Raw genomic sequence first — 26,835 nt, 5'->3', positions numbered from 1 at the left:
TTAAATATTTTGTGTGATATGAATTGAGTTTGAAAATATGATGAACCGAAGAAAGTAATTACACTATGCAAAAGAAATTTATGTGACACAATGATGCTGTAGATGTCCACAATGATTTTAAGATAAATAATCGTAAACAGCTGGACAACTTCGGAATACAAAATTATGATACTGTTTGGCAGCATAAAAAAATGGTAGTACAGGTTTTTTATTTTATTAAAAATTTAAAAAATAAATTATCAATATAAAATGTTCACTTCAGTTTTTTTACATAAAATTCATTTTTTCACTATCTTTGCTCTTCCAGTTATGTTGTCCATTAAAAAATAACTCTTTAGTTCATGTTCTTTGGCAGAAACAAGTCCATGATCTGTGACTATTGTGCTTTTTTGTCTCCTGTTACACTTCAATTTCCCTGGTTCAAGTATGTGCTCAAACAAAACTCTCTCAACTAAATAACACAACACCAGATTTGCTATTGTAATTGGAAGCACAAGTACTCTGTCTCTGAAAGAAGGAGGAGCTGCCAATTCAAAGAATTGTCTCACTGGCAAGGGGGCAAATAATGCCAGGAACACGCTGAAAGCAGTTAGGATCACTAAAGCTGAGACCAATGGCCGATTGCTAAAGATCCAGCGACGGTGAGGTGCACCTCTAGAGAATATTATAACCATCCATATGTACTGAAATATTGATATGCTAAACACTCCATAGTTCTCATATGATGCATATGGTGATGGGAAATCTGTGAACTGTTGTCCATAAGTGAAAGGTTTATACCATGGAAACCAACGCACTCCATAGAATCCAATAACCTGAAATCCTGCCATGAGTACAATCTGGAAAATAAAAAAAATTATGTTTTGTTATGTGTTCATTCCAAAATACTAAGCATATATGTTATTGCATGCTGCTAAATTTGGTTGTTTCATTTTATTTTATGATAATTTGTCAAACCTTAAATTATTTGCTTCACTACCCTCATTAATGAGATGTGAATGAGAGAATGCTTATCATGAGCTCTTTTTGGATTTTTCAATGAAAGCATCTTGAAAGCAAAACTATTTAAATTCAGTTTGCAATGTTGTCTTTGATAATCATTAATGACTGTATGCCTGACATAATAAATTTCATTGTCCTGCTTGTAGATAACTAGTATTATGCCGAATAGTTCCTAGCATTTCAGTTAACAAAACAGTTTTGAATAATCACTCTTCCAGTAAATTAAAAATAAGTACATATTTAAAAAAATATTTTTTTACATTTATAGAAAAGCTATATTTATTCTCTCCAGAGTTCTATTGGCGTTTCTCATCATTCAATGATTTTTCAGAAAGCTAAATTGATTCCAACCACATATGAATAATTGCATTTAATAAGAAAATTATTCATTTACCTGAAAAAGAATGGATGCAATTGGATATATGGAGAAGAGATTTGATGAAGGTATATTTGATGATAGGCCCTTACTGGAATCTGGTGGTTTTGTAATACCAAAAATAGCTGCAAGCAAAGTCACCAGACACAAGTCGATATACAGAAACTCAAAATCAGTCAAATAGGAGTCAATGATGTAAAGAATTATGACTGAAGTAAACTGTGTCAAACTGTAGCCAGCCATGAATTTGAAGATGCCAAATGAAGTTACTAAAGCACATCTTCCCTCAGCAATAACTTCAGGTACGCATGACACATCTCCACAGCTGGATGTGAATGCAGAAGCAGCTGCAGATTCTGCATCAGAAAGGGAAACTCCAGCATGTGCTGCCTTCAGAGCTCCACAGTCATTGGCACCATCTCCACACATTGCTGTGAAATGATAATCCTAATTGTTATCATTCCTGCTTTTCCTCTGTACTAGCATAATAAAGTACTAACTAATAGTAAATAATAAAGTACTAACTAATAGTAAATAATAAAGTACTAACTAAAGTTCTAATAAAATAAAGTTAAATTTCAGCAGTCATATATTTGACCAGTTTGTGTAGGTAAATTGCTCATTATTCAATACATCCTCTCATCCATATGCAGTAGAGTAAATTTAGCATTAAAGAAAATAACATTGTCGCTAATTTTTACTGCAGTTAATAAAAAAAATTTGAAAAAATATTCAAACAATATTGACATTGAAGTTAACATGCATATTGGTACAGTAATTTTATGTGCGGAAATGGGTAAAAGGTAAACATTTTATTATTATTTTGTTAGTAAATGAAAAGTTAACCTGAAAATAGCCAGAAAAATATACATATGATATGGTATGTGAAATATCAACCAAGGCACCAATCAAGAGACTGGAGTGGAGCCTTGTGACAGTGATGCTTCTTTTTTCTTTTTCTTAATGATTTTACTACACATTCAAAGCATTCCGCAGGAACTAATATAATTGTCTAGTCTAGAGCCAAAATTAATTCTGAAAAGAGTCCTTAGGAGTTAAATCATTGACAATGAAACTTGGAACTATACCTTGAAAGTTGATTTCATTATTTTTCATCTACTCCTATACCTCCAGTATGTTTATGCATAGGAATTGGCTAAGGAAGGAGGATTTGATTTGAGTGGAACATATTGAAAGTATTTAAGGGTAAAACTAAGGGGAAGAGTACATCATTAAATAAATTGAAAAAACCTTTTTTCCAAGCTGGGAACAAATAATAACTTGGGAGCCAAGAGGCTGTACGAGTCTATTCTACCAACCTTAAATTCCTCTTAAGTGTTATTTGATGACTAGTTGTTTTACCTGTTGTTTTTATGGCTGAATGTAAGTTGTACCAAGAACTTATTGGTTAGTAAACCACGTGTAGATTATATTATGAAGTGATTAACTTAAAAGTTAAAGAAATATTAACTTCTGTGTTTTACTGCACTGAGTGTAAGGATCAGGCAAACAATGAGTGAAAAGAGAGTTTACCTCCTTGATTTCTGGGTGTTTACCCAGGGAATGTATTAAGAATAGGAGAAATTGTTATTTTATTCATATCTGTTCTGCCCTCTATGTGGTCATAATGAGTTCTTGAATATTTGATTCATTAATTCACTTCTTCTGGTTAATTGTATCCATAGTAACTTTGTGGAATTGCTTCATATCAAAAAAAGGATGATGTCGATCTTCGACGAAACCCGGGTCGTACAATAAAGCTCTTCTGTGGGATAACATAGTGTATTTCATTTTGACATTAATTCACTTACCAACATTATGTCCAATAGCTTGTAACTCTTGTACAAGTTGCTGTTTTTGGTCTGGTGTCATCCTAGCAAAAATAGTGCCATCCTTTACAATTATTTTTAGAGCCTCTGGGTGATATCTGCGAATTGTTGCCCATGTCTGTCCAGTTAGAGCATATGTTGGAGGTTGCTCAGGGATCCCTAGTTCCATGCTGTTAGCATCATCCAAATAAACTCTCCCAATGGAACTCCAGTTCATTTGAGGTATTGAAGCTGAAGAGAGTTTCTTTGGTGGTTTCAAATGGTCACCCACATCATTATGTGGCAAAACAGATATTTCAGAGGCAGAAGCCTCTAATCTGTACACTTTTTGCTTGTGTGCAACTAAGCCACACTCTTGAGCAACACTAATAGCAGTGAGAATGTTGTCCCCTAGAAATGAATTATTAATAATGACATCATTTATATGTTAACAGTGGTTTTACTGAAGATGTTCCAACTTTGAAAACTAGAATAGGTTTTACAGATATATTACTATAATTAAATAATTTACCAGTAATGGTAGGTTTTGGATGGACGCAAATACCAAATAAATATTTTTTGACTCCTAACAAAACACAATCCAGCAACCTACTCTACATCAGGTCCCTCTTCATCTCTGTGTACTTCCTTCCTACCTTCATCCCGTCCAACATCCCTATCCTGTTCCTTCCCTTTCTTGTTTGCCTAAAATTATCCCCTCTATTACAGTCTTCAACATCCCATTGCCGATCAATATGCCCCTCATCCATTTTTCCTGCCTCCACAGGATTTCTCCCAACAAACCCCTCTCTTCGCCCACCATACCAAGTACTTCCTCATTTGTTTTCTTCTCGGTCCATTGCACATCCTCCATTCTTCTCCACACCCACATTTCAAAAGCCTCCAATCTACGTCTATCCTCCTTCCATGACCACGTTTCCGTGCTGTACATAGCTACGCTCCATATCAAAGTTTTTACAAGTCTTTTCTTAATATCCTTACTCAACGTCCCTGTCATCAACTCCCTCCTCCTTGTGAAAGCCTCTTTGCCTAGCGCAATTCTTCTCCTTATGTCCCTACTACTTTGACCGTGTTGGTCCAAAACATTACCAAGATACGTAAACTGTTGTACCTGCTCTAGTTTTTGCCCTCCTATTTTAATGTTTAGCTTAGCCTTTTTCTTTCTAGAAAATCGCATAACCTTTGTTTTATTAAAATTGATTCTCATCCCACATCTGTCGCACTGAGTTTCCAATTCACTCAGCAATGCTTGCAACCCCTTGGCTGACTGACAAACTAAAGCTTGGTCATCAGCGAACCTAACTGATTTTACGAATTCCCCTCCGACTTTCATTCCTACCTCTAGTTCTTCCCTTGCCTCTTTAATCATTTCCTCCACACATACCTTGAACAGTGACGGTGATAATGGACTACCCCACCTTACACCTCTTCCTAACACTGCCCATCTGGGGTTTCGCTTCCGAGACTTGTACAGGTTGTGGATTAGCCTCTTGTCTATTCCTATTTTCTGCAATATACTCATCAATTTTTCATAATACACTCTATTAAACGCCTTTTCAAAATTTGTGAAAGAGTCAAATATTGCCTGATTGAATTCTATATTCCTCTTGATTCGTGATCTCATTACTGCAATGGCATCATTTGTGCCTCTCACTTTCATAAACCCAAACTGATCATCCCTTAAGTAATCATTTGCCTTGCTCTTCATCCTCTTGTTGATGATCCTCAGGACCACTTTAGCAGCATGGGAAATCAAACTTATAGTTCTGTAGTTCACACATTATGTAGCTTTTATCTTTTTTGGAATAGGGACTAATACTGATCTCACGAAGTCTACCGGCCAGATTCCTTCCTCATAGATGCTACAAATCAGTCCAAATAGACACTTCCTCCCACATTTTTCTAGACCATTTAGTAGTTCTGCAGGCATGCTGTGTAATCCCACGGTGTTATTTGATTTCATCTCCCTTAATACCCTTTCTATCTCATCGTTGAGTATGTCTAGACCTAAGCTATCTTCCTCTAAGTCATGTTCTCTGTCTATGACTAACCTTGTTGGCCTAAGTTCTTAACCATGCAGTTCTTATATACAGGTATACGAGCATTCCTACATCTCTCTGGATCTTTTCCGTTTCAGCCATTATCTTACCCAACTGGTCTCTAACTGTTAACTCAGATCTTCCCTTCTTACTTTCCAATAGTGATTTAATGTTGCTGTATAGCACACCAATTTCACCCTTCTTCCATAAACTTTCCATATCCTTGCACTGCGTCTTCCACCATGCTTCTTTTGCTTTGTTTGCCGCCTGTCTCAATGTATTATTTACGTCTTTGTAGTTCCTTCTGCCTAACTTTGTGTTTACTTCCTTCCATTTTCTTCTCTCATCTATCTTTCTAATCATCTCATCTGTGGCTCCCTTGTCCTTTCTCAATTAATGTTTCCTATAGTTTCCTTTGTGGCTTTTGATATCCCTTTTTTGATGCATTCCCATTTTTATTTGATAGTACTCAGTTCTTTACCATCATCCATGTTTTTCTCTACAGCCTGCTGATAGTCCTTCCTGGTAAATCCATTTATTGCTTCTACATTCCATTTCCTAACCCACCACCCCTGCCTTATATTTTTGAAACGGAAGGTACACTTCACAACAGTAAATTATGGTCAGAGTCTGCATCCGCTTCCGGGAAGCTGAGCGAATTCATCACACTGTTCCTGAATCTGTGCCCAACCATAATATAATCTAACTGATACCTTTCTCAGTCATCTGGCATTTTCCATGTATACCTATGCCTTTTTTGGTGCCTAAACCAAGTGTGGTTGATGACTTACCCCTGTCTCCTACAGAACTCAATTACTTTCTCGCCGCAATCATTCCTCGTACCCAAACAGTACTCCCTACCTTATAAATAACCATCTCTTCCTTTGCCTACCATCGCATTCCAATCCCCCATCAGTATCAAATGTTTCACTGCAGGAACACATGCGAATATGTCCTCTAACTGATCATATATCCTATCAACCTCTTCCTCCTTATGTTTGCTCGGTGGCATGTATACCCGAACAATGACCAAGTTCGTTTGTTCTGCTTTTATCTCTACTGGTAATATTCTAACCGTTGCTTTTTCTATGTCAACTACATTTCTTCCTAACTCTTTATTCAATATTATGGCCACTCCTCATTGGCTCTCATCCCCGCCGCTGTATATTATTCTAAAACTATTACTCCAGAAATCCCCACTATCCTTCCATCTCACCTCGCATAAACCTATAATATCTATATTTCCTCTATCCATCTCTCACTTGATATTCTCTAATTTTCCCATCCTCAACATTGTCCTAACATTCCAAGCTCCTATTCTAACTAAATTGATCTTCTTCTTCTTTGTTTTCTGTCCTGCTGCTGTCGGTTTTCTTTTGCAAGGGATTCGTGAGATGGCGACCTCCTGGAAGCCTTGCCTCTCCCACTACCAGGCACGACATATGGCCGATTGGGCCGTGTTCCGTAGTTGCCAGGCCTCATATTTTCTGTCATTATGTTCTTGGGAATTATAATTGAGGTGGTTTCCCATTGTCATCCTCAATAGTGTTTTTAATGTGACACCATCACTCAATGGGCACCCCACTGGGGTTAGATGCCTTTGTAGCAGCCTCACTGAAACACAGACGTCACGTCGAATACAGATTTTTGAACTTCCCACCATTATTATCAGTTAATATGTATAAATATTGATGGGATAAGATTTTTATGAGTAATTAGGCTAGCCTTAAAGTGTCACATTTCATGTATTTATTTACCTCAGTTCTTTCAACTAAAAACCACTTTTATTTGTTCATAAAAGCAAATGGATATGTATTTAAATAAAATTAAATACACTTATGATACAGCTGGCTCATTCAATGTCATTAATTATTTTTATCTTTAGAATAAATCTGTCATCATAAGTGACATATTGATAAGTTTTCTTACCTGTTACCATGATCTGTCTGATATTAGCTGTCCTCAAGTTGTTGATGACTGATGCAGTAATTTTCTTTAGGCGATTTTCAAACAAAATGAAGCCTAGGAAGGTTAGGTTGGTTTCCACCTCTTCTCTTTCCATTTTATTAATTTCATCACTGGTTATTGTGGCTGATAATGTCCTTGATGCAAGAGCTAGAACTCTGAAACCTTTTCTTGTATATGAGGCCAAAACCGACGTTATATCTGAGGGAACTAAGCACAAAAAGATTTTTGTACACATATGTAGTATGTATATATGTAGATATAGCTTTATCATGAAGGAAGAATGCTATTTGTGTTGCGCTGGCCAGCAGTTAATTCACAAAATAGATGATATTGGATGATTCATATGCATCTCTAATGTCAATCCTGAATGTGAACTCAAAATTTTCTCTTTTGGCTCCAACTTCGAGGAAATGATGGGGTTATTTTTAAATTAAAGATTTACCTCAAATCAGCTGTATTATAAAGTTAATTTAATATCATTAATTATTATTTCATGCACTTTGTAATGAAAAAGCAATAATTAGTAGTAACTGTGGTACCAATTTCTAATAAATTATTTTTATATCGAACGCATTAAACAAAACTTGTGTATGGCTCATCCAAGAAATGTATTGACATCTCTGGTTCGACCATATTTCAGAATTTTTCTCTCACTTAATATTTTGGGTTATAGAAGTGTAAAAAATTTGGTGGAACCTCATAATACAAGCATAATTTATTCCGCGATCTTTCTCGTAAAGGGAAACACTCATTTAGTGAAACAAATTTTTGGATATAAATCAATGTAAAATATGATAATGCATTCCATGCCAAAAAAAGTATGTTTATGGTTTATTCACAGAAAATGAAAAAATGCAAAAAATATACTTTATTTAGGATTGTGGATCATGTTCACCTTTTCTTCTATCACGGAATGAAGCAACCGGGAATGTGTTTCAACTTGATCACATTTTGTTGGCTAAGGCAATCCTCTATAGTTTTGATTTTCCCCTCTCAGGGCTGAATTCCAAACTTGTCAATTATATGCCTCAAGTGTTTGATGTTGGTCGTAAAAAATGTCCATTTCTTTAAATTATATTGCATGCATTATATGCATTATAATGCATGCAATATAATTTAATGCATGCATAATCTGTATATAATGCATATATATTATATGCATTATATACAGACGGATAGAACATGTAAATGACCACGTAATATTACAAAATGACATCGATCGCCTTGGTGACTGGGTTACAAATAATAATATGGGCATTAATATAAGTAAAAGTAAGCATATAAAATTTTCAAATAAAAAGAATGCAGAAAAGGAAATTTACACCCTCTTTGGAGAAAGAATCCCATGTACTAGTCAATGCAAATATTTAGGCATTTATTTAACTAGGGATCTTGGTGGGGAGTCCTAGTAGATAATTTGACACGGAAGGCATTTAAAGTATTGCATTGGGTGATGAGAAATTTAAAAGGAAGTAGCGTAGCCACAAAAGAAAAAGCATATAAGGCACTGGTTATCCCTATCCTAGAATACTCCTCCATAGTATGGGATCCATATGAGGTGGGACATATTAAAAAGATAGAAAAAGTTCAAAGAAAGGCAGCAAGATATGTACTCGGAAGGTACAAAAGAACAGATAGTGTCACGGATATGTTAGATGTACTGAAATGGGAGAGTTTGAAAAATAGAAGAAAAAGGAGTAGGTTAGGCGCGATGTATAGAATTGTTAAAAAGGACGAAGCGTGGGAAGATTTATGGCAAGGGATAGAAAAGCCTAACTTTAAGGGAAAAAACGACCATAGCCACAAAATAAAAATAAGGACTCAAAAAACCAATAAGAAAAAATACTCTTTTTTAAATAGAACCATTGTTGATTGGAACCAGCTGCCTGGAGGTTTGTTTGAGCCCTTTCCATCCAATTTTAGAAGTTTTAAGTTGAAATGTAAAGTAGCCACTGGGTAATAAACTTCTCTGTAGTTTTGAAAATATTGTTTGTATGTGATGTGGACGGCATTTTGTAAGTGGTGTGGAAGTTTGTTTGTATGTGATGTGGAAGTGTCATTATGTAAAAATATTTTGTCTCTTATCTGTTTTTATGTGTTCGTATGTAATTTTCGTTGTTAGTAGTTATCTTTGACCTAACCTGACCATTGCCACCAGGAAATTTGCCTAATTGCAACGTAATTGTGTAAATAAATAATAAATAAATAAATTTACTTAGATTTCACTATCCAAGTAGTTATGATTTTGCCAACCTGGGTACTATTTACTGGTACTCAGTAGGGCAACTCCATATTATTTAAAGGAGTCCAAAAATGGAATTGACCATGTGTGGCCCTTTTGATTCATCTGATGCTTTTAAGTGCAGAAATGCCTGGCTCAGACCTAGGGTAACAAATACCTTCCCCCCTGACACGCTTATCAGGATTTTATCTACTTCTGTGAAGAGTATTTGTCTCTCTTGATTACTATTTTGCTGGATTTTTAGTTGATGAACAGTCTCAAATCTCTGTTTGTGCAGATGAAATCTGGGCGTAAACTTTCTTGAGCTAATTTTAGCACTTCCGTCTGAGTAAATGAAGAAGTTTTTGCCTTATTTTGTAATTAGTTTAGTGTGAATATTTGTACAAAGTGGTTATTCCCAAGTTTAAACCTGGAAATCATACTCCATACTTCAAGTGGCTTTGAAGAAAGGACAAATAAGACATTTCATCAACATTTTCCACTTTTACCTTATGTGTCACCAGATAATGATACCCTATCAGCAAGAGAAAATGGGGTAATGTGCTCAGGGATATTTTTTCTCAATTAGAGGCAAAGGCTGGACTAAATTTGATTGGAAACAACTATGGATGAACTTGAGAGTATATGGCACTTTCTGGGTTGCTACATTGATTGACAGAGTATCCCGAACTCCTAACCCATGTATTTGCTGACTTGTGATTTCACCATGCCTCCTCCTACCTGGATAGTGACTTTCTGAGCTGGTTAATGTGAAACATTCTATCCCCATCCAATTTTAATAAAATAGGTTGTAGTACAGAGTTTTGCCTTGATTTTCCCTCTTGCATTATAATAAGGCTGCTGTTAGGATTGGGCTTTGACACCACCTTCACCATTCAGAAACCAGGGCTAATGTGATCCTTGGGTGATGTTTCTCTTGGCTCCTGTGTTATTTAGAACTTGTTGATTTAAGTGTTATGTTCAATCATCACCAAACAAAGCAGTAATGAAATAAACTATATCAAGATTTTCTGGGAAAAATAGAAAAACCTCACTAAGTTATCTGATTGAAATTAATGATCTGGTTTATAATGTGAATGTATCTAAAATTCAGGTAGAATTGTTGATTTCAAGATTGGAAGCCAATTGGAGAGAAAAATGAAACTCAAAAATACGTACAGATTACTGCTAGACATTAAAAAAGGGCTTTCTTAGGTTAGACATGAGTGAATTTAGGCAGTTTTTAGCAAATATGAGCCTGAAGAGATTTTAGTTCTTCTGGTTGCATACGCTCAAGTATGTATACATCTCACAAAATCTAACTTACCCATAGTTTTGACAGAGATTTGAAATAAATTCAAATGATGCTACCATTGTAGGAGCCCTATCAAATCAAGTTACCATAACAGGAGTGAAATTTGCTGGCCAGTTTAATTTAAGTGGGAGTGCACAAATTGTTTTTATAAGTAACATAAAAAAAATGTTTATATGAAGAGCATTTTCAATACATATTTGTTTCTCTCATTTTCACTTTCATTATCATTTTTACCTTTTGCAAAATTCTGTAGTTTTCTATTTCATTCAAATATTTTTAACAACTCATCTGTGACCATATGTAAAAAGAATGTTCTCAGGTATGTTTTACAGTTAAATAGTAGCTATTCAATAGAAAACTTTGTTCCTATAAGCAATTTGTATTGTTTTGACAGGAAATATGTTAATAATATGCTTACTTGATTCTGGTTTGGAGAGTGACATCAACATTTCTGGTGAGCCTTTGCAGTAAATGTTGAAGTTTTTACTCCCCAAGGCACGAGTGATTACACTCATCCTTTGCAGTGTTGATGAGAAATAGAATTGCCTTGCTATTCCAATTTCAATTGGATTATCCTAGTTATAACAAAAGATTCACATTAGAGTTTGATATTTTATTTTGGATTAGTTATTACACAATTCTAATGATGATTAAAGCCAGTGGAAGGCAATAAATGGCATTTCATATGTAGATATTTAACATATTCAAATAAACACTTTATTGAAATATCATGTTAAAATTTTGCTTATGTGACAGAATAGAGAACAAGAGAAATAGAATAATGAGAAATTGGGCATTATAGGCTAATCAATCAAAAGCTAATTAAAGAGAAAGATTTAGGATGTGAGCCTCTGCTCAAATTGAAATTTCTTGGAAAGATCTTTGGTACATGATTCTTGTTTATTATATCAAGAGGTCTGTAAAGAAAAACCTTAATGGCTGGACAACTGTTGATCTTACTTTTTTGCCAAGTGATTATTATGTATTTCACTTCATGAATAAAAAATGTTAATAGGAGGCAACATGCAAAAAAAACATATCATAAATGTGTATGTAGGTAATTAATTTCATGTTGTATTTACTCTATGCTGCCAACCAATCTTCTAAAGGGCACTGAAAGGAAAAAATTAAATCTGATGCTACTGCTTTAGCTTCAAATTTTAGCTTAATGCTGAATTGTGAAGTCATTTTAGTGAAAAAAGTTGGCTTACAATTAATTGTTTATGGTACATGCACACACTTACCCTTCATGTGGCTGTTATTTGGGATTGGCAAGGCCAAAGAAGATTCATATTAATAAATTATTCCATTCTGCCCTGAGATTGTATACTTCTATATCCTCTGTTCCATTCATCCATTATTTAATATATGCTCTTATGTTCTAGAGACTGCTGGTATTCTTCATCTTTTATCTATTTGACTAAATTAATCAATGACTTTCTCGGTCTTCCCCTTCCTCTCAAACAAGTTACTTTCCTCTCATATATGCTATGCCATTCATCTCTCAACCATTAACTCAATGTGATTAGACCAGTATGGCACACTTCTGTATACTTCCCTGAAATTGGTGCATCTGGTTCATATTCTTTTATTGCCCCTCAATTTCTCAGCATTTCTCTTTTCTTTTTCCCTCAAATATTCTTCAACTACCCAATGCCCAATTTTTTTAGTTATAGACATTTATGCTTATCCCAGCTCACCCAAGTTTCATTTTCATATGGTATTGAGAGGTGGAGTACACTCATGCTAGTATTTTTCTGCCTTAGAAATATAATAATTTGTTGGATAAGTACTCTGCACGCTATCGTTGACATTCCTGGGTGCATTGCGTGCCTTTTAGTATCCTTGCTTGTCCTACCACCTTTCATTAACCTTCTGTCAAGTTAATAGAAAGCGTACACTTGCCCTTTATGCTTATTTTCTAAATTTTACCGAGGGAAAAATTGAGCTGAGATGAATATATTAGTTAATAGAACACAGTCTCCACCTCCATCATGGTAGACTAAAACCACAATTTTTTCCATTATAACATTCTTTGCGTTAATTTATTAATGAATTCTTAGACTTGCAAGATCCAGCTCTCTATTCAGCTCATTTCTCTAGATATTGAATTCTCAAAAAGCATGTACATTTCAAAGTTTTACCTTTATGCATAAAATGGATGGAAAGACCTTTTAATTGAGGTTAGTCAGGTGGAAAAATGCATTAAATTTGAGGGTAACATATTTGCAGTGTAATTTAATCAATGGAACATCAATTTTTGGGGAAAAAATGTAGGGTAAAAAGTGAAAATTAATGAGTGAAATATATATTATGGAAATTAACGCAGTTTAGGATATATTTGCAATCATAATTTTATATTGACCATTTACAAATAAATTTTCAGTAACTTACATCATGATTTTGCTGGACGACCATAGGAACTTCAATTCCAAATTTTGATACATCAGACATTTCGGGCTCATCCAAATGCCATCCAGTGGATTCAAACATCTGAAAAATTAATTATCGATGAATATTATTGTGAATAATTCGGCTAGAATAGAGTTGGTAGCAGTAGTATAGGTAATAAATAAATTCCCTAATCATCAATCAAAACAATTACAACTCAGTTGTACGTATGTAATTTATTAATTCTATGTTAAAAGAATTGAATTAGCAAGTCTCATTTGCATATTTCATTGTTGTATTTATTTTTACTTGAAAAAAATCTAAAAAGGGAAGCAAAGCAATGTTTCAATTCAATGTCGTAAAAAGGTGAAATTTTTCCAGCATATAGTTAGGTATTTAAATATTCAGGTAGGTGTTCTTTGTCAAATAAAATATTTTAGGTTTTGGCCATTATTTTTGCAACTTTTAAGCATTTCAAAATTTATATATCAGGCAATCCCACTTAAGGAGGTGCCCACTGCTGTGAACAAAAAATTAGTGCAGCTTTTGATACTTCACCCATTGGTAGGCTGTTTTTATTATTGCACACCCAAGGATAATACAGTAACAACAGATGTAATTTATAAAATGCGAGTAGCTATATCAAAGTACTTTTTCATATATTAAGCTTCACCTTTTGGTCCAATGGATCTCCTGCCATTTCTCCATCTATATAGGTAAGTGAATGGCAAGTTGCCATTGCCAAAACAAAACTTTCAGAGTCTGAAACGTGGCCCCTTCCTTGGTCTTGAGAATGGTGAATTATTGGGAAGTTTGTCACTGGATCCTGTAATTCTTTCCCTTTGGATGGGATGACGCCCCACAGATCTAATCCATCTTCTGTCAATGTTCCTGTCTTTTAGTTTTATTGGGCACATGTTGAGTCATAGAATGGAAAAGGAAAATTAATTACCTACTACATATACAGTGATCAAAATTTCAGAAATAGTTTTAAAAAGTAGGTAGACACCTATGTGACATTATAAAGTAGACATGAATGAGAGTATAATGAAGACACCTAATGAGTAAGCCTGCTCTTACAATAAAAAGTAGTTTGATTTGAGGTTATAATTATTGTTGAACATTTCTGGTTCAAGAATGGGGTGGCAAGGCAACTGATCAGTTGGGGAATCAAGTGATCTGGTGCCCAAAAAAGGATGAAGATGCAGCTTATTGGGAACATTTTTGGGGGAAAACCTTGATGCATAAAAATATTTCAGAGGAAAATTTGAGCCTAAAAGTTAGAAAATTTGAATGCGTGAATAAATCTTTCATGAAATGCATGCACACAAGCCCCTTTATTGGCTTGCAGGTTATTATGCAGGACTAAACATGATAGTTTTGATGAACAAAATATTGAATCTGAATAAATTAAAAAATAATAATGTTTCCCTGAATGGCATTTCTTATTTATTTGAAAATTTCAGTTTTGCTTATAATCAGTGGAATTATTTTGTAATTTGGTATCCTGAGTAAGTAGAAAGGATTTAGTCATAAATTATTTTCAAATAGACATGGAAAAAATTAGAAAAAATATCAGAAGAGTTGGGGAGTGATAGTCCAATAGATAGAGCTTTGGACTACTGATTGGAGGGCCGAGGTTCAATTATGGGGAACCTCTAGCCATCTCAACTTCACTCAAGCTGTGATATTTCAGGTCCCGCCTAAGGGGGAACCAATACAGGGAAAGGAACTGGCTCCCATACCTTGATATATGAATTGCACACCCTTTTGGGCTAAGAACTCGGTTAGCTCTACCCTCCCTGATCAAACCAACCTTCTGGTTGATAAAGGTGGTTGGTTTTTAATCAAAGCAGTTTCATGGGTCTTTCAGACTCAACTTGATAAATGGGGTTCTAAAATCCTGCATTACTAATGGAGGGTTGATCTGAAAATTGCCCTTGATAGGCGTGGTCTTACTACATCAAATCTTGTTATAATTGAGTTAAAGTATTCTATCTGAAGTGGGGACATTTTTTTATCAAATATTAATTTATGTAATATGTTCAACACATGTAATATATAACAGTAATCAGTCTTAAGTTGATAAGAATGTCATGTAGAATTGACCACCACCTTAAATTTATATTGGACACAATTTTTTTAAATTTAGTGGCATAATTTATGTGTGTCATTCGTATGAAAAATAGGTATCATAATTACCTTGTCAAAACATACACAATCAATAGTTCCAGAAATATTTATAATCCTTGAGTTAATGCAAAATATTCCTTTCTTTTTCAGTCTCTGTTGAGCGTAAATTTTTCCCACAGTCATGGCTGCTGGCAACGCAGGAGGCAGTACAATTGTATACAGAACCAGCCCTTTCAAAATGATGTCCTTAATGCCAAATCCTTTTATTGTCTGTAAATAAAAAAAAAATGGTATAAATTTTTGGGATTTCAGGATTCTTTTGTTTAAACACTTCACTCAATTACAAAAGATGAATAGATCACATACATACGTTGTTTAGATAAAAGTAATCAACTAGATGCATGGCTGATTTTGAATGAGAGACCATACAGAAATTCATATACATATACTCAATTCAAATTATGATGCACGTATCAGTGATCCACACATTCCACTAGCGAAAGCCATACTCATTTGAGAAAAGTCGTAAATGTTGTTTTTTTCTTGCGATATTGCTTGATCTATCATAGTTCTAGTTTGACTTTCCATTGGCTAAAAAAATATGGCTGTTTCTAATTTCAGCCAATATTAATTAAATAAATTTAGGAGATTTTCAAAGTCTCATTAAAAGAGGGTGGAATGGACAAAATAACTAAAATTAAAAAATAATCAATCAATTGTTGGAGTGTACCATAATTTATTTGAGGAAAGTTACTGTATGTGATGATAAGTACATCATCTAAAATAAGTACAGCAAATGTATATTTTTTTATTAGTCTCTGAGTATATATAATTTACTTTTAAAACCTCCATTGATCTATTGCAGAAACAAATATTTATCTGATTAGCTCTTTGCCAGGCCTTAAATTTTAGGAAAATGGGCACTTTATAAATATTAAATCTATCAACTTCGTAAAGTTCACTTCTCACTTAATTCCTTACCTTTGTTACAATTGTTTGAATAACACCAATGGTTGATATCATGGCCAATATACAAAGAAATCTATAAGCATCTCTCTCAAATCGGAAGTCTACAGGGGGAGGGTAGAGAATGGTTTGAACAATTTGTCCTTTGGTGGTCAAAAATCCAGTTCGTAGAACCACTGCCCTTGCCCATTGCTTGCCATGGAAGCGGGTTTGTAACACCTTTGTTCCACAAAACAAAATGCTATGCCTTGTGTTGTCATCCCATTCATTGAACTCTTTGTCATCTCTATGGATTGGTATCTTTGTGACAGGCACACTCTCTCCTGTAATGGAGTAAATATGTAAGTCCTGAGCAATAGTAGTTTTTATCTGTGGTTATATTGTTTATCCATATTAGGTTAAATACTTATTTACAATGGTGTTCATTAATTGAAAAAATAGGACCTAATTGATATTAATTAGAGTGTACGTACAGGAAGTCATTACACGTATAATGCAATTAGTTCCTGAAAAATTCATGAAATATTGAATTATAAATATGTCAAATCCTTGAGCATAGCATCTAAAAGCATGTTATTAAATGCTATTTGTGTACCAATCACCAAGTAACTACAGTAATTACGTTCAATAATTCTCCAGTTTTTATTAATGTCATGATAAAAGTATTTTTTGGGAAAGTTTGACTTTCCCCCCTTAACTCAGCCAACTTTAACACTCTGGTTTTTATTGCTTCATAAAGCCTTCAATTTTGTTAAGAACTCTAAGTTAAAATATCTCAGACGTGAAATGCGTAGAAACATGCATACTACACCAATCTACCAAATTATAATGCTTATTTTTCCTTATTCATAAATATATATGTATTTTACATCCTAACAATTATTACAGGAGTGGAATTTAAAGATCTTACACCAACTAGAAAAATTGCTAAGCTACCTATGTGTGATTACAATCATGGAATGCCAAAGGTAATTCCAGATATCTACGAGGGTCATCCGGAAAGTAGTACCCGTTCGTGAAATAAAGACACAAAAGTAAATATTAACAAACATAAAAAATTTTATTTGAAAGAGGATACTTTAAACTACTTCTCAACATAATCTCCAAGCAAATTAAGGCATTTGTCATAACGTGTGACAAGTTTCTGTATTCCTGCTGCATAGTCCTTCGCCGCCAGCTCATTGAGATACGCGAGGGACCCATCTTGCACAAATTTTTGCATAATGCAGATGGTGTTTAACAATTTCATGAACAATTGTTCGAGAAACATTGGGAAAATGCTCACAGATGTCATCAATTGTGACGCGCCGATCGTTCCTCACGAATTCGTCAACTGAGCTCACCAGTTGGTCTGTAATGACAGACGGTCTCTCCGAACGCTCATCGTCGTGTGTGTTCCCCCTCCCCATGTTGAAGTTGCGACACCACCGCCGAACAGACGACTCGTCTATTACATTGTCTCCATACACCTCCTTTAATTGGCGATGAATATCACATGGGCGAACGTTTCTTGCATTGAGGAATTTAATCACTGCCCTCACTTCACAACTGGCGGCGTTCTCAATTTTTTTAAACATTGTAAACAATCACAGAAACAACACAGGCAATGCTAGCGTCACGCAACTTGGCTCAGAGAAGGCAGACAAGCCACTGAAGCTATCTGACCTCGTCCAGCGGCTACTCGCGTCGTCAGCACTTCATGCGGCACGAACGGGTACTACTTTCCGGATGACCCTCGTATATCCATAAAATAGTTTTCACTCCTGAATGTTTCCACATATTCATCCTGAATGGATGCTGTTGCCCACCAAAGATATGGTGGGCAACAGCACCTGATAATGGTTGAATATGGTAAAGATTTATTAATCAATACCTCTTTTCACCCACATTTTATCAAGTATCATTTGGTAATCCTCTAGGATGACGACCATGATTTTACCTGTGAGCATGCATTCATTAACAATGGCATTTCCCGATAAAAGAACAGCATCACAAGGTAGAATACATCCTTGAGGTGGCAGTGCAATTATGTCCCCCGGCACTAATGCGCTTGCTAATACATCCTGACACACTTCTTGCGTCCCCCTTCCATCTGTCCTCCTAACCACAGTGGCAATCTCAGCACTGTGAATTGTCTTCCTTAGCTGCATCTGGTTCTGCTCATGAAAAAGAAAGTGTGTGACAGAGGCTAGAGGGTAATCATAAAAAATGAAAATTGTTGAATTGACTTGCAAAAATGACTATGTTTTCTTTGGGGAGGTGGAAAAAATATTTCACAAGATGTTTAAACTTCCGTTAAAGATAATAGGAATTAGTAATAAATCATCAAGTATTTGGTACCAATAATTGACCTCCAATCACGTCAAAACATATAAAGAATAGGAAGGTATAGGAGCAGAAATGAGATTATCTTTATTAAGTTATTTTGAAATCAAAATGTCGATTCTTGATGAGAGTCTTTGGTTGCATGGACATGAGTCATTTTCCTGTTTTTATCCTGATTTAGGATCCATTGGCTCTACATGGCAGGTCTCATATTTTCATAACTCTTGCCTGGATAGGGATTTAGTTCTTCTGCTGCCATGATAGTAATGAATTTTCCTCATGTGTGATAAACTACAGTCATTGTTTATTTATCTCACATGTACAGGTAATAAGAATGGGCTTTTGGTACCTCCAAAATTTTGACATATATGCCATTGAGATATTTAGAAGAGCTTCACAATTCAGAGAGGAAACATATTTTATTCAGTCCGTGAATGTATTGGCGATGGGATACATCAGGTTCTTTTCAAATTACTGGAAATTATGCATTTCAGTCTAAATACTTTACAATGCTTCTATAATGTTCATACTCAAGGCTAAAGCCTTGTGGTTGCCTGACAAGTGAGCTGGATATGAGTCTTAATGGACTGGTTAAGTTAATCACAATACGTAGATGGCTTATTTCAAGCTGAAGGATGAATACATAATATTGAAGTGCAAATGAAAGTTTTATTAGTTGGAAAATATTAGCAAAGGAGACTAAAGGTTTTTTTTGCTGGAGAAAGGGTCAAAGGAAAGAAGGATTGGAAATATTAGTAGAATTAACAACACATTTGACAGCATTTGAAAGTACACTTAGAAGGGTAGGAGGAATTTTCAGCATCTACAAGCCCCAGGGCAGTCGAGACAAATGCCAAGGGCAATATGATTTATCATTCAATTTCAGGTATATGCAAGAGATTTTACACTTACCCTCCTTGTTTGTAGCACTGAAGTCCCAGATCCAAATATAAGCATGATTATGACTGCAATCGCATAGTAAAAGTAATCTTCAGCAAACCAGACACCCAAGCTAAATAATTGGAATATGTAAAATGGAGTGAGTACTTCCAGTACTAATAAAGCAAACACACTCTTGACTGGTATCACTATTTCATTAGGACCATAGGTTATTTGCCTGTAAAAGAATGAATGACATAGAAATCATTGCTTCTTCTGCAGAAATAAGCTGACAAAGGTGACCAAATAAAAACACTTTTTTGTTTGCACCTCAATACATAATCACTGATTTATTCTTTTAAGTAATCAAGCTGAAGTTATTGATGTTTTAGGCTCATTTAGTCAGTGTAATTGAAAGCGATTTAAAATTCACTACCAAACCGACCTTCAGGATGATTACGGTGTTTATGGTTTTATAGATAATACTCTTCACATAGCATAAAATTGACTTTATTTACAAGTCAGAGATATAAAAGTAAATAGTCTAAACAATATAGGACACTGTCAGGGTTTGGCCATCTTTTAGGGTTGTGGCAACCCCAAAGCCATCTTTCTTTGCCACCATATAAAAAGGGTTTTCTTTTTTTTCTGGAGTCACTCAATAGCAACTCTCACCCACCCCTTACTTTGTATAATGTACTTTTGTTTGCGTAATGTACTTTTAATTCATTTCATAATCAAAATGCAAAGGCACTTATTCCCATGGTATTCCCTTTGAGTTTGGCATACTTCCCTTCCGCTCCTTTCAAGTTCCAATGGTGAAAGCCAGTTCTACAGTGGCTGAACCTTTAGATATTTTGATTTTTCAAATTGTACTGTAGAAAATGTTTTTAAATCACAGAGAATATTTTTATGATTGGCATTTGCATAATAGGCAAAGGTATCAATGCACTAATTGAACCATTGAATAGTTTTAATAGATAATTATATCTCTTGATCTGCATGACATTCAAAATAAAAATGATAAATTCAAGAAAAAGAAAAGGTTTCTAACTTTTTTCTCGTTGTCAAAAAGATGAATTTATAAATCTATGGCCTCCACATGACTAGCTAAATGATATTTTTTAGTTTTATCTGCATTGCAGAATAAAATGCTTTACATGCCAGTGTTTCTTTATGACTAGTGCATGCTTAATTGGAATTTTTATATTTATATTCCTAAAATATTTTATATAGTTATCATATTTTATAATATATTATCATATTATTACTATTTAAGATCATCTTAAATTAATATTTATTGAAAGTAGCTTACCTATGAATCTGTTCGGCTTCTGTCAAGCCTTCTTCTTTGTAAAAGTCAGCATTTTTCAGAGCTGATTCCAATCCAGATAGCTTGATAAACTGTCTACTCTGAGCATCCCAAACATAGCACAGTTTTTTGCAGTAGAAATAGTTGTAGCTTTCTACTTCTGTGAGTTGGTGAAAGAAAATAAGTTAATTACATGTGCTTTGGAGCCTCTGGGTGTCAAATGTTGTGTAGAATGGAAAAGGGTAGGTTTTTGTATCTCTAGTGGGTATTACTTCTAAGTGAGATTTAAAAATTGATATTTCAAAGAAATTAATATATATATATATATATATATATATATATATATATATATATATATATATATATATATATATATATATATATATATATGACATAAATGCTTACACGTAGATTGCTTTTTAATGGTGGAAAATATAATTTAGGAAATGATAACAGTTGAATGTTAAACTCTGTTCATTAAGCATCATTTAACTTATTATTGTGATGTACTAGTAGTAATTATAACTACAACACTGAAACCATAATTACACTAAGAATCAAAAGAGCATGTTTCATAATAGGAATAATGACATTCATTAGTGTGCAAAATGTAAAACCACGTACCCATCTTTCTGCCATTTTTTAGGTACAAATGAAATTTTCCAGTTGTTTCAAAGTTTATACTCCTGTGAATGAAATTTTGATCATTAGAAGTAGTATTCTACTGGGTTAGGTTAGGTTTGTAAAGGACTCTGGGGATTACACTACAATACTTCTAAGCCCAAACTAACAAGACACAAAATATCCATAAGCCTCATACTATATGAGTTTATCACAATATCTTGATTTTAGGCTCAACATACTTTATACCTCACTAAATTCCATCCAAAATGCCTCTTTTCCTCTCACTACCTTGCACACTCTGCATTTATTCTACTATTACTTATCCCAGCATCCCATCACCTCTCAGTACCTTCTGTGACCACTTTCTGGCCTTCTTCAAATTTCTCCCAACATATTAAGAACTTATCATTTATAACTAATTTGTTGGTTTGGAATTGTGATGCAAAATGAAAAATACCACAGTAATTCTTCTGGTAGAAATTCAATTTTTAGTAATTCTAATTGAATTTAATTTCATATGCCATTTTTGTACGTACTATTCATGTATGATTATAAAAAAGTTAGTAAAAATCATTGCTGTCAACCTTAACCTAATGACTTTGAATGACAATTCAGTTATTATTTCTGTGGGGATTTGTATCCCAGTTTTTGCTTGATGGCTGGATGTGTAGTTGGCTCATATTTGACTGCTAAGTGAAATGTATATGGTTTGACTCATTCTTGAGATGAAATTTAAAAAAAGTATATATTGACATTTCCTTTTATTGCAGTTACCATGGTTGATAAGACTATTATTTATGTTATGGTTGAATAGATTACTCATAGACTTGAATGTGGACATTAATCCAATTACAATAGGAGATTAATAAGGCTTGTTAGCCTACAAATGAACATTTGAAAATACTTTGAAATGATTAGAGAAAAATTGTAATGATGAAAGCACAAGCCAATTTAATTTATTTATGGATTTCCACAGAATTAAGCCTGAAAACATCGAATATAAGCTAATTTATCATAGACAGGTGATTTTAATTGCCATAGACCATAGCTAGTACTCATAGTAATATTAATGTCTTGGCAATCAGTCGTCAGTAGCTTAAATATCAGAGATAGGAAATGAGAATTATTAATTTGACTTACATTAAGTCATGTTGGTTTGATTGTTTGATGACATCCTTGACGTAGTAACTTTTTAGATTCTGTTGATAATTTTCCTGATGAAAAAATTACACATGAATGCATTGAAATGATCTACTTTTGGTAGATAATTTAGCTTAGCATGTAGAAAATTTTCCCTTCTTGCATGTAAACTACAAACTATGTGTTTTCTGTGCGGACGTAATATATTTTCTGTTAGTACATATTGATTTTGATGGAGTTGTTTCAGCATGTCATCACAGTTTCACTTTTTCAACCCCATAACTTATTGGTCATAGGTACACATGCTATACAGTGTCATAATTGCACATGACTTATAAATTGCAGAAGTTCAAAATTGTGAATATTCGGCAAAAAAACATTACTAATGTATCGCATTTCAATAGTACAAGCACATTTTTCATGTAAATTACTCTAGAGATACCACGAAAGGCAATGATTAATGTAGTGGCACTCCCTTTTCGTGGAAAGAGAAATCAATTAGGTGCTTACGACGATGAGGACTCTTGTGGCTTGAGAGAGGGGACAGGTTGTGTGGGTGGCGTAGAGCTGAAGGCGAGGAAACCAGTGAAATAGGAGACGGAGGAGTCCCGCTGTGAAGACGATGCACGTCCACGTGGCCGCCGTGCGCACCTTGCTGCGTTTGTACCCGTGGAGCTCCTGGAAGAATAAGAGGAGGTATTTTAAGTACCTTTCGTTGAACTATTCCGACCAGTTTCATTTCGGGAACATTAGCATGGTAAGAGACGCGCGATTTCGGAGGTTTGCAAGTACACCTAAGCGATAGGAGGAAATTAGGAGTCGGTAATACAAGGAAAGGATAGATAGTACTAATACACAATCCACGTAGGATAAGACCCACGAAAAGAAAAGTTGCATCAAAAACCAGTGAGGCATTGTACATTTTGTTAAGAACCAAGGGATAACAGAGAATGTAGTCTAACGATGGAAAAATGACAGAAATACAAAGCATATTTTACTCTGTATGGATAATATAAAACATACAGTAGGCCAAGCAGAGACAGGAACTAAGCAAAAAAGGGAGATTAGAGGGAGATCAACCCAGTATTGATATATTCATGGCGAAGAGTGTCGAAGGATTCACGGTTTTTGGATTCCCAAATCTCAAATTTTGGTGACATACATACATTTTGTTAAACGGTTCTCGCGCGATGCATAGGAAACAATCGGGTGATTAGAGAAAAATACAACTTTATCTGTGCTGACTTCGAGTGAATCTGTGTTACTACTAACTCGTACATAATGCCATTGACTTTAGGAACATCCTCCGAGCTATTTCATGAATTTCCTTTCTGCGTAGTAGCCTTAGAACTAATTATCAGGCGATAACTCCAAAGGATCATGAAGACAATTAAAAGAAACCTTAGACAATGATGTATGGTAATACGCTGATGTAAAAAAAATGCCGAAACTATTATTTAATCTTATCAAGAATGCGATTTGTAATCTAATCCATGCTTCACGATTATTGTTATTTTGCACTTGTCTCAAACGGAAGTTAATCTGGAGTGCGCCGATCGCAAAACTGCAAAAAAATCGATTAAGATCAATTGGCATTTGGCCGCGAATGGTAACAGATCATCTTCATCATCCTGTAGTGGACGTTTGTCAAAAATTTGTGTCGAGACGGCAATCACGAATGATGCTTTAGGAATGCATTAATATCAAAATCGCATGGCGTTTATTTTGGTTGAAATGTGAAAAATCCATCTCTCCAGGATTCGAGCCGGGATCTCACTTGTCAATTAGATGATAATTCAATTTCACATTTTATAAGTTTTAGTTTATATGCCGTCCCGCACAAACCAAAGGCTGATAAAAAATACCCATCTGGGTTCTAAAGAGGCTATAGAAATTACTTAATTGCAAGAAATATTGAAATAGAGAGGATGGAAAATCATGCAGGAACACATGAAACCGCTTGTTCCACAAGCTGGACCAGCCAGAAGCCGATCACAGCGCTTAGGATTCCACTATTAGCGAGGGCAACCCTGATTTGTTTTAGATCATATAAGTATAAAGTATATCAGGATCGTTCTGCTAAAATTAAAATATGGTCCAACGCTATAAATTAATACCGCAGTATCAGAAAACCCATACGTGGGCATTCGTATTTGCAATATTGGCGTTGACCAGTTAGAACTACGTATTCGGCTCATTTTAGCGTTCCCTCGAATGTACCAAGGAAAATTCATTCCAGTACTTTTAAATATACTCGTATAATAACATTGCAGAGAAATCAGGACATTACCCAAGTAGCGTGCGTGTTTTGACAAACCATCGGGCCGTGTTTCGATTCCGGGTGTAGAAATTATCCTTGTTCTAATCTATTCGTCTCCGTAATTGTTGTAGAACTGCCAAAACGTTTCTGTTGACGTTTCATCAAATGTTTCATTGAGCTGACTTCAAATCTGTTTTGTGAAAACCAGTCATAATGCTTAATTCTAATTATATGGATACATTTTACGAAAAATGCTAATTATTTTGAGTACCAAAAATAAAAGTTAAAACTTAATGGGGAACAACTTTCATTTTCTGTCCAAAAGCATATTAATATTTTGTGATAGCTGAAATCGCTCTGAAGTGAAATCGGTGGCGAAAGAACAAAGGACATTAAGAGTTGCTGTTTGGATTATTGAGGATTAACAATTGGTATTTGTTCTCTTTTCTCAATTTTTGATGATATGGATAACTTATCTCAGGATTGATGGAATGAGCGTCAATTATAAAAAGTGATTTGGAGTTGAACTTAAGTGAGTGACAGGCGTAAGTTGGATACATGAGATTACTGACATGCTGGGAAACTACCCAGTTCTTGGATACCATTGTTCCCTTTGGTGCACGTCACCAAGCCAATTTGCGTCGCGTATCGGAATTCTCTTTATCATAGTCATCCGACGTAGTCGTTCTAATCGTCGAGCTACTCGTCATAACACGTGGACAGTGAAACTCATATAGCACTGGCAAGGTCATGCCTTCCACTTTAAGAGTCATGGGACAGACTTTTATTTTTCCTAATTTTACGAAAAATGCTCATTATTTTGAGTACCATAAATAAAATTTTGGCAAACTTAATCGTTTTATTTCGCTTTATAATTCATATGACATTACCATGACGTTTTTAACAATAAATATTTTTTGGTATCGGACATTTTTCCTTACTGGCATATAAACGTTTAAGCTTGCAGTGCGGAGGAAACTCAGTGGCATAAGGATCAGTTTGCTTCTGGCAAGTGACTATTTTCTAATCCATAAGTTTAATGTAATCTCAAACTTAACTTTATATTAAGCTGAGAAAAGGCTACTCTAATGCTAAAATTCAAGCAATTGTTCAATATTATGCCACTCTCATCCTAATCAAAATGGTTGAATATGAGAGAGAGCTAGGGGCCGTTACACTTTTAGTGATATTTGATAATTATCGATTAACATTGAATAAGAAATCAGGTGTACCTCTTGGCGAATCATATTTCTTAGACTATTAATGATACATCTGCGTATGACGATTAATCTCAAGTACCTGTATATATTCTATGTTATATTATTTAATTTCGTTTGTGCCTCGCTTTGTAAGATACCCTAGTTGGGGTTCAAAGTCACACACTCCGGTGACCTTAAGAGTTGAGTAATTTAAATAAAATTTGAATAATTTTACAACACTTTTTAATACCTGTATATGCTTTTCGATGCGTTATATGATTCATTTTGGTCTCATTGGTCACGAAACAAGTGTACGAGATACCTGGTTTAATTTTTCGCATACCATATTCAAATACAACTTCTGCTTCTTTTTCGAGTAATTATTAATCGGATTCAACTGGTTTAGAATCTTCTGGAATTATTATTAATGTAGGTAGTTTTCTATATTACAATCGGATATTCTTTTTGTGGAGGAGTCACGTCTCATTTCTTAATGAACGAAAATAAAAATTTCACGCATTTCATAATGGCTTTTATCGGGATGAAATCTGTTCAAAAGAAGCTATAAAAATGGTCGGCGGTTCCTCTCACTTGAGTACATGCCATTAGCGGATGAAAGGCTACTTGGCCGAGGGTGCGGCGGGAGGGATGAATCATGAGGACCACCGGCAAACAATTTCCGATGAAATGACCGCCTTTTGTTTCCTTTGGGGTCCACACCTCCCTCAAATTAGAAGTCGGCTGACTGATTGAACCGCTCACAGCAAAACCAAGGATGATATTTTCGACCCATTTTTTTCGTAATATATGCAGCGGGTTGACTTTGAGGTGGTTTTGGTGGGAAATATTCCTAGCA

At 34.8% G+C, this 26,835-nt stretch overlaps 1 protein-coding gene across 1 annotated transcript in view; it reads right to left on the bottom strand.

The window, feature by feature from the left end:
* Window positions 1-206: 206 nt before the first annotated feature.
* The window catches only part of LOC139694716 (polyamine-transporting ATPase 13A3-like), an 86,325-nt gene continuing 59,696 nt past the window's right edge, over window positions 207-26,835 (bottom strand). The window contains exons 14-28 of the mRNA XM_071593216.1: window positions 23,031-23,198; window positions 22,521-22,594; window positions 21,381-21,442; window positions 20,760-20,916; window positions 19,478-19,682; window positions 18,180-18,396; window positions 16,256-16,563; window positions 15,344-15,544; window positions 13,815-14,036; window positions 13,145-13,243; window positions 11,169-11,325; window positions 7,176-7,421; window positions 3,190-3,597; window positions 1,397-1,809; window positions 207-839 (exon numbers count right to left, since the gene is read on the bottom strand). Of these exons, the coding sequence (XP_071449317.1) occupies window positions 279-839; window positions 1,397-1,809; window positions 3,190-3,597; window positions 7,176-7,421; window positions 11,169-11,325; window positions 13,145-13,243; window positions 13,815-14,036; window positions 15,344-15,544; window positions 16,256-16,563; window positions 18,180-18,396; window positions 19,478-19,682; window positions 20,760-20,916; window positions 21,381-21,442; window positions 22,521-22,594; window positions 23,031-23,198 (3,498 nt within the window). The 3' untranslated portion in view covers window positions 207-278. The remainder of the gene's footprint in view (window positions 840-1,396; window positions 1,810-3,189; window positions 3,598-7,175; window positions 7,422-11,168; window positions 11,326-13,144; window positions 13,244-13,814; window positions 14,037-15,343; window positions 15,545-16,255; window positions 16,564-18,179; window positions 18,397-19,477; window positions 19,683-20,759; window positions 20,917-21,380; window positions 21,443-22,520; window positions 22,595-23,030; window positions 23,199-26,835) is intronic.

Source organism: Hetaerina americana, unplaced genomic scaffold (genome assembly GCF_022747635.1).
Source record: "Hetaerina americana unplaced genomic scaffold, ioHetAmer1.1.p SCAF_53, whole genome shotgun sequence".
Classification (NCBI taxonomy): domain Eukaryota; kingdom Metazoa; phylum Arthropoda; class Insecta; order Odonata; family Calopterygidae; genus Hetaerina; species Hetaerina americana.
The sequence above is the reverse complement of the archived record's forward strand: the minus strand, read 5'-3'. Positions and strand labels throughout refer to the sequence as shown.